The sequence below is a fragment of the Notamacropus eugenii genome, chromosome 7, assembly GCF_028372415.1.
Source record: "Notamacropus eugenii isolate mMacEug1 chromosome 7, mMacEug1.pri_v2, whole genome shotgun sequence".
NCBI classification, from domain to species: Eukaryota; Metazoa; Chordata; class Mammalia; order Diprotodontia; family Macropodidae; genus Notamacropus; species Notamacropus eugenii.
In genome coordinates, this window is record NC_092878.1 from 141563644 (window position 1) to 141577661 (window position 14018).

A 14018-nucleotide genomic window follows, 5' to 3' on the forward strand; every position below is an offset into this window, starting at 1 on the left:
AGATACCCTAAAAGAGGAGCCACTTCATAACAATTGCCAGCAGAGACTCAAAGAAAAAATGAATTTTCCACAAAAACTATATTAATACCTAGAAAAAAATGAAGCAGTCGATAAGTGGACTCCCTGATCACTGTTATAAACCAAAGTCAATTACTACATGAGGTAGCAAAAAATATATTAGAACAAAAATCAAAAGATTGAAAAAATCGAAGAAACTGTAAAGTATCTAGTATCAAAACAACTTACTTGGAAAAGAGCTGAAGAGGGAAAATTTAAGAATCATTAGACTCCCTCAAAACTATGATAAAAAAGTTTGAACACTATACTTCAAGAAATTATAAATGACACAATAAAGATAGAAAGTATCCATCAATCACCTCCTGCAAGGAACCTCAATAGGAAAAATCCCTGGAATATCATAGTCAAAGTCCAGACTTCCCACTCTAAAAATGAAGTACATATAAGCATCCAAAAAGAATTAGTTCAAGTACCAAGGAACTAGAGTTGGGATCACATAAGACATGATCCCCTCTATTTTTTCAAATGAGAGAAAATCTTAGAATATAGTCTTCCAAAAGGCAAAAGAGATAGGTTTATAATCAAGAGTACCTTATCCGGCCATTGGGGGATTCTCTCAACTGAGAGGAATGAGAAATATGTATCTATTAACAGGTGTTTGATGACTATGAATCAAAGATAGGAAACCAAACTGAAAGCAAATGAATGAAACTACTGTTAGCAGTTTCAACTTCCTACAGTACAAATTTAGTGTTTGTAATTTCAGTCACATTTAGATGACACAGCCAATAAGCAGCATTCCACAGCAGCTTAGGATAGATAAATAACACCTTTCACAGGAGAGGGGCAGGTAGAGAGATGAGGAATCAACCCAAGGAGATAAGGGGGAGTTCTGGGAGAATGTTTTCCATGCCACTGGCAGAGTTTATAATTATAATAAGAAGATATTCCCTGTTCAAGGGCAGGAGACAAGGGGAGCTGACCAAACACTTTTACAGTTGTGAAAGAGGTTCTTTTGTACAAAACTGTGAGGATGAGGTAACTACTTAGACACTCACCTGAAAATGGCTCTTATGAAGGGACAAGAAATACTTGTTACAAGTCCAGTCACGTATTTTATTATATTTTACTTCTCCTTATTTTCCGCCATTACATCAGCAGATGGTTGGGGGATTTATTTCTACACTGTCAGCTCATCAAGATGATGAGAAATTATTGTGGTTCCTATTCCTTCACACATGACAAAGCTGAGTATAATCCTACCAAAAACTGGATTTTTAACGGAATATAGAACATTCAAGTAGGAATTTTGAAATTTGAAATACAAACACAAGAATCCAGAGGAACCTAAAAATTTATTTGAACAATTGGAAGGGGCCATGCAACGATATAGTGCTAACATTCTAATGGGGAGAGGAAAACGAATCACTTCAGAACCTTTTTATCTTTAAAGGTCATTGTAAGAATTAAATAGAGAAAACAGAGATGGGGGTGGAATAGGTTGGTTCTGTCCCGAGGGTTTGTAGAAAAGAAAAGGAAGTATAGAGTATATGTAGAAGTATAGAGTAATGTAGAAAAGAGGAAGAAGGAGACTGAAATTGCTATTTCTGATTGGGGTGTGTGGAAAGAGTATAAAACATGGATGAAGATATAGTGAAGGAGTTGTTGTCAGATGAACTTTAGTCATCTAAAATGAACAAAGGAGGGTTGAGTACGAACACACAAAGTTCACTGAAGAATTTCTATTCAGAATCAACAGGAGAGTAGAGGGATGGAAAATGGATGGGTTAAGAATTCAGATACAGGGGAGGGAATAGTTCTGGTGAAGAAGGGTGTGTGTGATTATGTGTGTGTGTGTGTGTGTGTGTGTGTGTGTGTGTGTGTGTGTGTGTGTGTGAAGAAACAAAAGAACTAGAATCTAAGACAGTGCCTCGGATTGTCTCTTAGATGCCAGGGGAATGACTGAACACATTGCGATATAAGAATATAATGGAATATTATTGAGGCATAAGAAATGATGCAGCAATTTCAGGGAATCCTGGTTAGTATGAACTAACACTGAAGAACCAGAACCAGAAACACTATTTATATAGGGATAGCAACATTTTAAAGACTTAAGAACTCTGATCAAAGCAATCACCAATCATGTTTCTAAAGAATTTGTGATGAAACATGTTATCTATCTCCTGACAGAGGAGTGATGGATGCAAGGTACAAAAACATATATTTTTGGTCAAGGGAACAAACATTTATGCATCAAGCATTTTACAAACATTATCTCCTTTGATCAACACAATAATCTTATGAGGTAGGTGCTATTCTTATTATCATACCTACTTTATAATTGAGGAAACTGAGGCAGACAGGTTGAGCGACTTAGGGCCACAGAGCTAGAAAGCACCTGAGACTAGATTTGAACTCAGGTCTTCCTGGCTCCAGGCCCCAGTGTTATATCCATAGCCACCACCTATAAGACTTGGGATTATTTTGCTATTGCTTTGCTGTGCTAATGTGACAGTGACTTTTTTCACTTCCTTTCCTTCTCTACTTTAATGAGAGGGACAGAAAGAGAATAGAGGAGGAGGCATTAACAACAGTTATACAAATAATATAAAAGGATCATTTAAAAATGAACAGAAGGAAATTCAAAAGTACAGACAAACAGGAGAGTTTTAAAAATAATGTGTGAAACATGTCATATACTTGTTTTGAAAGCAAAGAGTATGAAATGGAATTTCAAATTCTCTTTTTGTGTGCTACATCTATGGAAATGCTCTTTTTTTTGTATTGTCTAGAATTTTAAAAAATGTTTAGAAAACATGAAAAGAATTGGTGCTCTTGTCTCTACCAACATATAGTTTCATATATATAAATCTTCTTCATACTGATCTATCAGTCCCAGGCCAAGGTTCATGCAGAAGACTCAGATTCCTTATCACCGCAGGGTCATAGTGAACAGAAAAGTCATCTTCCCTCATTTAAAAAAAAACATTTTTCTTGCTAATTTTTGACTTCTCACCTCCAATGAGGAAACAAAACTGTCACTCTTTGCAGGTGATATGATGGTATATTTAGAGAATCTTAGAGAAAAAACTAAAAATCTACTTGGAATAACTGACAACTTTTAGCAAAGTTGCAGGATATAAAATAAATCCACATAAAAAAGAAGCATTTCTATATATTACCAACAAAGTCCAGTAGCAAGAGATAGAGAAATTCCATTTAAAATAACTAGATAATATAAAATACTTGAGAGTGTACCTGCCAAGACATACCCAGAAACTATATGAGCACAATTACAAAATACTTGTCACATATAAAAAGTCACATCTAAACAACTGGAAAAATATCCATTGCTCATGAGTGGACTAAACCAATATAATAAAAATGACAATTCTACCTAAATTAATTTATTTATTCAGTGCCGTACTAATCAAACTACCAAAAAGCTATTTTATAGAGTTACAAACTATTATAAAAAAAGGGAAGCATTTCTGAAATTATGGAAAACTATGACATAAAATATGCTATTTGCCTTCATATAATATTGTTATTTAATAATAACTATTAAATAGTGTCTTTTCTCTCCTTATATGGAGTTTTTAAAAACTGAGGCTCAGTCTAGGGAAGTGATTTGCTGAAGGTCACATGAGTAGTTAGTGGAAGATCTGAGATTCAAACCATAGTCTGGGCTACCAGTCTTTCCTTTAGATTTCTTTAGATTTAGAAAAATGTCATTTAGGAGTTTAATATACCAATGTTAGGGTTAGATCTTGGAAGGAGAGTTTTGAATACTCCATTTTAAGTAGGCAGGAAGAAAAAGTAGTAGGATCTTAAGAAATCTTCCCCAGCTAACAAAGTCTTCTGTATTAAAAATGAATTAATGTGAAATGCCTATAATTAAATATCTATTCTATATCAGCATATTTTACAAAGAAGTACACCTATAGAATGCCTTGTATAGCAAAATATAGATTATTACCTTGTTTATAATCCAGTCTTTCTCCATTAATTCCTCAAAGACAGCTCTTGCCATTTGTAGATCAACATTAATTGGAACAGCATCATCAGTTCTTTGAAAAAAAAAATCATTTCGTAGATGAACCAGAGACACATCCAAATACAATGTACTGCTTCACCAGGTTATGTCTATATAGAAATGAGGGGTCGGGTTTCCAGATGCAATGTTTCTTCTAAAGCTTGCAGCCTTCCATCTTAGTTTCTAGCCATTTCCATATAATACTGTCTAGACCTCAGGTACCACCCTCATCTGCCCCCAGCCCCATATCCCACAACCTTGGACTTCACTAAGCTTTCTCCTTATCTTTCCTGGAACCAGGACTCCATACTACTTCCAGTCTATTTCCACACTTGGTTGATGAATGTCTACTTCATCCCTGCCTCTCCAGACACACCTCCTTCTAGTTCTTTGAATACTACTCCCCCATCCTAGAATAAATTCTTTGAGGACATAGATTACCTGGCTTGTTTGTATTTATAGCAACGGAGAGCCTTGCACATAGTAAGGCATTTACTGGAAAATGTTTTTTGATCTGACAGCTCATTTGACATTTTTATGCCAGACGTTTTGCTCATATATTTCAAAGTGAACTCTTTTCAAAAGTCATGTGAAACTCTGCTATCTATCTCTTGTTTATTCATAAATTGTTCACCTATCCATAAGTCTGATAAGTAATATGTTCCATGTTCTTCAAATTTTCTTCTAGTATCTCTCTTTGTAACTGGGTTGTGTAATAATTTTGACCTTTTCTTGGTAAATTGTGTAAGACATTGGCCTATGCCCAGTTTCTGCCATCTTGCTTTCCAGGTTTCCCAACAATTTTTTTTTTACCAAATAATGAACTCTTATCCCCAAATTTCAAGTCTTTACATTTGTCAAATACAAGGTTACTATATTTACATGTTGCTGTAAATTGTATGTCTACTCTCTTCCATTGACCTATCTTTCTATTTTTTAGCCAGTACCAGGTAGTTTTGAAAATTACTGCCTTATAATATAGTTTTAGATTTGATACTGCTAAACTTACTTCTTTTACGTTTTTTCATTATTGCCTTCGATAGTCTTGACTTTTTTTTTCTTCCAAGTGAATTTTGTCATAATTTTATCTAATTCAGTAAAATATCTTTTGGTAATTTATTTAGGATGGCGTTGAATATATCAATAACAGTTAATCTTTAGAAATCCTCCTGAATGTTCTTAATCTATCCATCAACAAGCATTTGTTGTAGGCATCTTTGTACCTATATCACAGTAGGTAAAAAAGAAAATAGTATCCTTCCTTGGATAGCCATGTGGTTCAGTGAATAGACTAGACATGGAGTTAGGAAGACCTGAGTTCAAATCTTGCCTTAGATACTTACTAGCTGTGTGACCTTAAATAAGTCACTTTAACTCTGTCTGCCTGAGCCTCCTCATCTGTTAGATGGGGGTAGTAATAATATCTATCTCCCACAGCTGTAGTGAAGCTTAAGTGTGATGATATGTATAAAGTGCTTTACAAATCTTAGAGCACTTATAAATGCTAGCTATTATTCTATTTAATGAAATTAAATATCATCTGGAACATTACCTTTTTTTCAAAAAACTGGCAGTCAGACAAGCAGGAGATGAAAATATCTCATGAATTTCCCTACATGAGGAAGGACACAAAGGTTAATTAAAACAAAACAAACTATAAAACATATTTCTTCAGAGTTCCTGTTTTTGTGATCAATTATAGTACAAATTACTCACAACTTTTCAATGTTGTGGGCAACAGGCAACGATATACACATATGTATGCATACATATGTGTATGTGTGTGTGTGTGTGTGTGTGTGTGTATGTGAAGTCTAACTTAATAGCATAAGTGAAGGTTGATTTTGGAGTTGTCCAAGAAGAATTTATTTTTAACATGTACAAATATATCTTACTTTATATAAGAGATATACTCCTCTCAACCAAAAATAATGTATAAACCTAGAGTGTAAATATAAAATGTCAAAAAACAAAAATTAAATTTTACAGGAAAAATTATTAAATTTCTTCCTTATCAGATCACATATTTAGTGTCATAAAGAACTTTAGAGGTCATTTAGTTTACCTCCATCTTTTATAGATGAAGAAACCAAGGTCCAGAAAGGTGAAGTAATTTGCCCAAGGTCACAGAGTTAGGCTGACTTGAACACTGAGTCTATATTGAGAGGTATTGTGCTTTACGCTGTACCACAATGCCTCCTAGTATTTGTTTTTGGTTTGTTTGTTTGTAGGCAATGGGGGTTCAGTGACTTGCCCAGGGTCACACAGCTAGTAAGTGTCTGAGTCTTAATTTGAACTCAGGTCCTTCTGAATTCAGAGTTAATGCTTTGTCTACTGCATCACCTAGCACTTGTTTTTAAATTGATTTTATTCAAGTAACATGTACCCTACTAAAACGTCCTGTAGAAATTCAGAGAAGAAACTGCTATAAAACTCTATGAACACATACAAACACCAAAGAGGGTCAGTGAAGGTGGTTGAGGAATGAAATTGCCCAGGTTACCTCCATAATTATATTACAGTGCTTGTTCCCTACCTAGATTGATCGATTGTTCACACCACAACCACCACTAATAATTGTAGTGTCCACTAAACATCAGGGTCGGTCTCAAGGTAATAAAGGCTTGGACACAGTTATAATAACTTCATTAGTCATTTTCCTGTATTTGGAGTTTCCTGATGATATGATTTAAAGAAGAAAAAAAATCAGGATTTTCCAACCAGATGAAACCAACTAACATTTTTGAAAAGACAGGTAAGTGTCTAATTTGAGAAGACAAAAGGGAAGGAGGCAGAGACTTCAGGTATTTCAAAAGTACAAAAAATAAATTCTTTAGGTAAAATACAGTCCTCCAATAAAACCTAACATTTCCAAAGGAAAAGAAAGAAGAACCATATAGGCTGTGAAATTACGTTACTCCTATGAAAATAAAAATGTTGGTCTACACTAATCTCTCTATATCAAGAGAGATCCTAGGTGTTCCCCTTAGTGGCTGGTTGTTGGGGACACCCTCAATGATTCTTGGAGAGTGAAATCTTAACAGCTAAAGATCAGCTTATTTATTGTTGTTTTTTGTTATTCATCCATCATTCTTGAAGAGGACCAATTACATCAGCAGGGTGATGTCTTCGCTTGAAAGTCAATTGGTATGGAAAAGGAGAAAGGCATGGTTTCCCTTTCCCAGAGATGTTCTGGAACACAGTGGCTGTATGGCAAATTACTACAGAGTCCTTGATAAGACCATCCACCTAGAGAAGACTCTTCTTCAGTACCCTGAATTATCCAATAGTCCAATACATGTTTAGGAAAGAGAGCGATAGAAGAAGGACCAGTCTTATTAACTTACTATGTGATTTGGGGCAAGTAATTTTCTTTTCCTGGGTCTTCTTTTCATTATCTAGAATTTTTTTGTATTTTGTACTATTTTTTTCTTAAGTGGGCATATTATTTTTCTAATATCCTAAATTTTCCACCCCTTTTGTTAAAGACAGAATGGTATAGGAGATAGAAAAGTAGCCTCGGAGGCTTGGGTTCAAGTCCCATCTCTGAAACATCCTTGATGTACAACCCAACAAGCCCCTCAACCTTTCAGTGCCTCAGGCACTTCTCTGACAGATGCTGAGTGGGGGTGGGGCAAGTGCTGGCTTGCCCTGGCAAAAATTCATGAAATCAGGGGTCTGACTTGTCCAAAAGAAGAGTATTGGATTAGAGGTGACTTCCAATGCTCGCTTGCTCTCTCTCTCTCTGTCTCTGTCTCTGTCTCTCTCTCTGTCTCTGTCTCTCTCTCTCTCTCTCTCTCTCTCTGTCTCTGTCTCTGTCTCTGTCTCTCTCTCTCTGTCTCTGTCTCTGTCTCTGTCTGTCTGTCTCTCTCTCTGTCTCTGTCTCTGTCTCTCTCTCTCTCTCTCTCTCTCTCTCTCTATCTCTTTCTCTCATCCTCATCACCTCTTTGAACTTCAATTTTCTTTCCTAAAAAATTTGGATAACATTTTATAACACACTCTATCTCAGCATTTGAATGAGCAAACTGTAGACTGTCAAGCACTACATGAATTATTGCTGTTTATCATTGTCATCATTGATATCAACATCTCCAACTGACTGTGACCTTAGAAAGGTCATTGGATCTTCCTGGGCTTCAATTTCCCCATCCAAAAAATGAGAAGGGGTAGAAGGGGCTCAGTGGAAGAAGCGTTTGATTTAGAATCAGAAGATGTGGGTTCAGATCTTACGATTGTGTGCTCTTGGAAAAGTCACTTAATCTGTCTGGGTCTCAGTTTCCTCATCTGTAAAATGAGGGAGCTGAATTAGGTGATGACTAAGGTTCTAAATCAATGATCCTATAGACCAAATGATCTGTAATGGTTCTTTTATATCAAAAATTTATGAGCCTATTTTTCTATGGGGGGATTCACAATAAAGGACCAGTTTTCTCTCTTCTTTCTTTTCTTTCTCTGTCTTTCAAGTAATGACATTTAAGGTAGTACACTCCCTTGGCATAGTCTTAAAACTTGCAGTACAAAGGGAAGAAAAAGGTACAGAACAACCTTTGTGAATTCGCATATTCTTCACTTCCAATTTCCACTGTGGTCCATTTCTTAACCATGATTTGGTTCAGCTGGCTGATTTGCTGTAGACTTCTTCCAGGGGCACATGAAAAACTAATATCCTCCAAGAGGAGGAAAAAAAATGAAAAAACACGTGAATAGAGTTTTAAGACTCAGGATATTGCATACGACATCAGCACAACTGCCACCTTATTAAGCAACCAGAGGTGGTTTCTTTGACATCTCCAGTAAGTCAATCATTTAGCATTTATTAAGCTACTATGGAACCAAATGTCCCAAATGAATGATGTCTCAATCACTTCCTGGAAACAAAAAGTTTTTTAAGTAATGATTTTTGAAGGTACCCTCTCTTGGCTGAACATTCTACACTATCTTCCAAAACCTTTGTCATGAGGCAGGAAATTCTGCATTATTTCTCTACTAATCATGGCCCTGACATCAAAATCAGGCTTCCTTGAAGAAGGACATACTTAGCTGAATCATGTCATACCTGAAGAAGCACTCTGTGTAGATGAATCACTATTTGTCTTTAAAAGAAAATTAAACATGAATGATAAGTAGGATTACTAAGTTTTAAATTTAAATTTATCACATTTTTATTTATTTTGTAAATTACTTCCCAATTACATTTAATCTAGTTCCATTAGCATTCAGAAGTATTGTGGGTGGCATCAATTCTTAAAGGTTGTCTGTTTGACACCTGTGTGGTGTAAGGAAGACATAGTCTTAGAAAATTGTCTGGAAGTGTTGAAGGGTTAAGTGACTTGCCCAAGGTCACATAGTAAGTATATCAGAGATAGGCCTTGAACTAGGCTTTTGTTGACTCTCAGGCCAGTTCTGTAACCATTATACCATGCCTCCTGTCTCCTAAGCCTAAGACATATAAATTGAAAATGTGTCATCTAGTGTAAATTCCCTATGTAAATATTTTAAGTTTCACATCCCCATCCCCTCCATGTAATGGCAAATTCTTCTACTAAAAAATTAGATTTTTGGTTGCATGAACTTAGAACAAAAATAAGTTAAGAATTTTCCAATCCACTAATATACATTAAAGATCCATGTGAAAAAATTAATTTAAAAATATGCTAACAGAGCATCCGTTCAATCTTCTTTATGTTTTGAGATAGAAATAAAATTTGAATACAGATCAAGCAGGATGAAACAATGCTTTGAATACTGCCCTGAAAAGCTGAGCAAAGAGTTAACAAATGAATCTGAAAGCACAAGACATATACCTTTGACTGGATAGTGGTCACAAAATTGGCATCTGCTCCAGCAAATATGTCTTTCACTTGAACATCTGTAAAGTCTGAAACAATGACATAAAACTGAGTTTGTGTGTCCTTGAAAACAAGGGAATGTTATGAAGGAAGCTGGTATGCTTTGATGTAAATTAGATGATGTTTATGCCCTTGATTTATGAACTTTCACAGAATAATGGATTTAAAGCTAAAAGGGACCTTTTAATTCATCTAGTGCAACCTTCCTATGTTATAGATGAGGAAACAGACACTCAGAGAAGTTATGTCTAAGTCTAAAATTACAGTCTTAGTGAATCAGGGCCAAGACTCAGATCCCAGTCTTCTAATTCTAAAAATTTTGCCCTTTCCCTTTGAATTATGTGTCATTTTAAACTTTATAAATAAATATAAAAATATAAAAATACACTCTGTGGAGTCGTGGACTGGTCCGAGTAGTCTAAAAAACAATCTAGAATTATACTACGAAAGTGACTAACATGTTTATGCTCTTTGTCTCAGAGATGTCACTGTTAGGAATATTCTCCAAGGAGATCAAAGACCAAAAGTCTTCCATACAACAAAATGTGTACTTTTTATGGTAGCAAAAACTGGAAACAAGGTTGATATCATTGTTTGGGGGCGGGCTAAGAAGGAGAGAGGGAGATAGTTCAGAGCTTAATACATAACACAAACTAAATTTAATTTAATTTTAAATAAAGCATAGGAAGATATATAAATCAAAGTTAGCAGAAATAAGGAAATGACATACTCGACGAGTATATCTGTGTAAATGGAAAGAATGAAAAACGAAACAAAAGCTATATGATCATAATGATCAAACTTGGTTCCAAAGAAGAGACATGAGAAAGCACCCCCATCCCTTCATTGCAGAAGCTGAATGTGAGCTGATATGCTAGAACTGCTTTTTTTCTCTATTTTTTGTTCTTTGTTAAAGGAGAGAGCTAATTAGATGATGAAGGAAGAAGGATATATCTGGAAATGAAGGTAACATAAAAACAAAAATTATCTACATAAACTTTCAAACCTACAGATTTGTTGACTACAGGAATTATTGCAGAAGAAAGTTTACAAAATTCAGAATTTAAAATTCTAAAACAAAAATAGTTTTTCAAGATCTTGAAGGAATAAGCTGAATAATCCCTCTCTTTCTCAACCAAAGAACAGAAAATTCCTAATCTTCCTTCTTACCACTCGAGGAAATCAGGTTGCTAATATTGAAGTTCTGTTCAGAGCTGTCTGGTTGCAAAAGGCTGTTCAGTTGTCTTTGAGATCCGCAGCCAAAAGATACCACCTGGCCGGTGCAAGCATATGCAAGAGTGTGATAACTGTTGGAGAAATAATACATTATAAATTAAATTATATTACCTGTTTTTTATTCTGAAGAAATGTGACGTTTCTAAGCAATATAGTAATAGGTATAATTTTGTAATGTATCCAATGCTGATGGAATCATGGGAACCTGAATCCCTAAAAAGAAAAGATCATGTCTTTGAAAGCAACCCAGTCCCTGAATTTTCCCTTACATTTCAATAGCCCAGATCATTGGTGAGAGTCTCCTCCCAAGGCATCTTGCCCACCCTAGCCCACCTCGATTACTTAATTACTTTGACTCTTCTTAATTCTATCTAGACCCCTTCTCTGTTATCTATGAATCACCCCCAGGCTATTTACCACTCCCTAATCACACCCAAATTTTCTCACAGTCTTTTTCTGTATAAAAGTATCATCTTCACCTCCATTAAACACAAACTCACTAGGAATCTTGCCCACCCAACTGATGTCATAATAAACTCACTACTTAGAGTGAAAGAAGGCTTGAGTGGTCAGATTCTTTCAAGGCAAACCCACCCTGTATCCTTGCATTTCAGAGTTCCTAACACACCTACACCAAATCAGTGCCATTTCAAAATTCCAGTCTTAGAGCGGTGACGTCTATGAATATTATTAAATGCTTACATATTGAAGACACAAATTCAACTCAATTTGATAAAACAATTTGTAAGTTCCTACAGCATACACTGGACTGAACTAGGCACAAGACATACAAAGATGAAAAATAACATGTCCCCAACCTTATTATTCTCATTAACTTCAAAGACGAATGATCTCTGAGCTATCAGGTTTTTACTGTCTATGGTTTCCATGAAATCAAGTCCAAAATATTTTTGCATTAGCTCTCCTATATGCAGGGCATTTTAGGTGTTGTGTAGTATATTAAACTGAACCGGGTGGATAATGAATAAATTTTCCCTTAGAATTAGGTCTTGTAAAATTTTATTTTATTTTTACCTAGCAACTATTTATAGTTGGAATTACATTAGTCTAACACCTGTTTCATTAGGCTCCCCCAAGAGACGACAGATACTATTACTGTGTCTTTCAGAGTAATTTTAGCTGACAGTCTGGAGAGACTATTTATAGAATGAGTCCTGAAGAGAAGCTGAAGTTTCTTTTCCTGATAGTGCTGGAGAGAAAATAGGAAAAGACAGAAAGAAAGAGGATAGAGCAATTGTCTTTACTGGTGGAACTAGCTTAACATTTATCTTACAAATACAAAACAAAAAAGAGTGTTCTTACAAAGTATTGTAGTGAACTTTTAATTTCATGAACTGGATTTTGTGGAATTTTGTTCTCAGAAGTAAAATCATTTACTGCTACAGTGAAGGTTTGAGATAACTCTGGTGATGATAATACTCAGCTAAAATATTGTAAATATTTATCTGTCTTTATTGTTTTCATTATTAATTAATAATAGTTAATTTATTATTAAATTGCACATTCAGTAGCCTTAATGTTTATTTGACCCTAGAAGACTGAGGGATTAGATATAGAGAAGTGAGTAATGATTTTTATTGCAAGTAAATTGGATTTAAGCATGGCAGAGATGTACAAGGTCATCAGCCTCACTCTCTCCTCCAGAATCATCAGAATCTAGTGGCAAGACTTAGGTGAAGACAACTGGTGATGATCCCTGGATAATGAATTGGAGAGAAGTGAGAATAGAATTGGAGAGCCTAATTAAGGGTTTATTGTAATAGTTCAGGCAGACTTGATCAGGGCTTGTACTAGAAAAGTGGCTGCATAAGTGGAAAGAAGAGAGATAGGGGAAATGTGGACATGTCAACAAGACTAGCAACGGACAGGATATGAGAGGTAAGAAAGAGTTAAAGTGGAATGCTTACGTTACGAGAAAGCAAAATGACGTGAACTACATACCACTAAGTGATGAATTAAGGCCAATTTGTACTAATCTGAAAATGTGGCCAAACTACATTTGAAAAACTCTAGTTGCTGAAAATGAAAATTTCCTTAAAAGAGTTACAATATCCCAGGCACAAAAATATTAAAATGCATTGATACTGATCACGTAAGACTTTCTTTCTTGATAACAGAATATCACGTTTGGAATGTTTAACTTTTGCCTATGCTAAAGGAATATAGACTGTTACCTCCCACAGGCTATTTGAGAAAACAAATGAGCAGAATCCACAATCTGAGGACCTTTCTGCTTCGAAACCACTTCATGTCCCAGCTGTCCGGAGTTATTGCTTCCAAATGTGAACACTTTACCATCCTATAAGGAGCAGATCAGCTTTTGATTAGTAACAGGAAATGAAAAATTAATGAGTATAGTTCCAAACAATGGCAGATTTTGTGTACTGAACATTCAAAATCCCAGCAAATGCCTAAATGACTAGCTCCAAGAGTGTTTCATTCTATTGTTCTTCTAAACTTCTCTTTAGAAGACTTCACGAGTTAAAAAGGATGCTTGTCACTGAAGAAAAATGTACCTATCAGCTTTGTAAACTTTAAGGAAAGCTTTTGAAATCAAATCATAATATAAAGATCTTTTAAAAAAAATATATTTGAAATTCCATAAACAACTTTCAAACAATATAATCAATTCTCAGTTTAAATGTAGGATCCATTTTCATTAGACTGGTAGGGAAATTAGGGGGAAAAGGGAAGAAGAAAGGAAAGGTGGGAAGGAGTCTCAAAAGCTTGGGAATACTATTTGATGATGGATAGAATCTAGATAAAGCATGAAGGGGAAGCTGGATGGCTATTTTCCAAAATGTAAAAAAGAAAGATTCCTGTTTGAGATATTGGTTGGGCCTCTAAGGTGGGAA

At 35.3% G+C, this 14018-nt stretch overlaps 1 protein-coding gene across 1 annotated transcript in view; it reads right to left on the bottom strand.

Annotated features, from left to right (window-relative positions):
• LOC140514950 (probable E3 ubiquitin-protein ligase HERC6) overlaps positions 1-14018 on the bottom strand; it is a 56429-nt gene that overhangs the window by 26467 nt on the left and 15944 nt on the right. The window contains exons 6-11 of the mRNA XM_072625466.1: positions 13338-13462; positions 11077-11213; positions 9862-9935; positions 8603-8724; positions 5610-5669; positions 4001-4091 (exon numbers count right to left, since the gene is read on the bottom strand). Of these exons, the coding sequence (XP_072481567.1) occupies positions 4001-4091; positions 5610-5669; positions 8603-8724; positions 9862-9935; positions 11077-11213; positions 13338-13462 (609 nt within the window). The remainder of the gene's footprint in view (positions 1-4000; positions 4092-5609; positions 5670-8602; positions 8725-9861; positions 9936-11076; positions 11214-13337; positions 13463-14018) is intronic.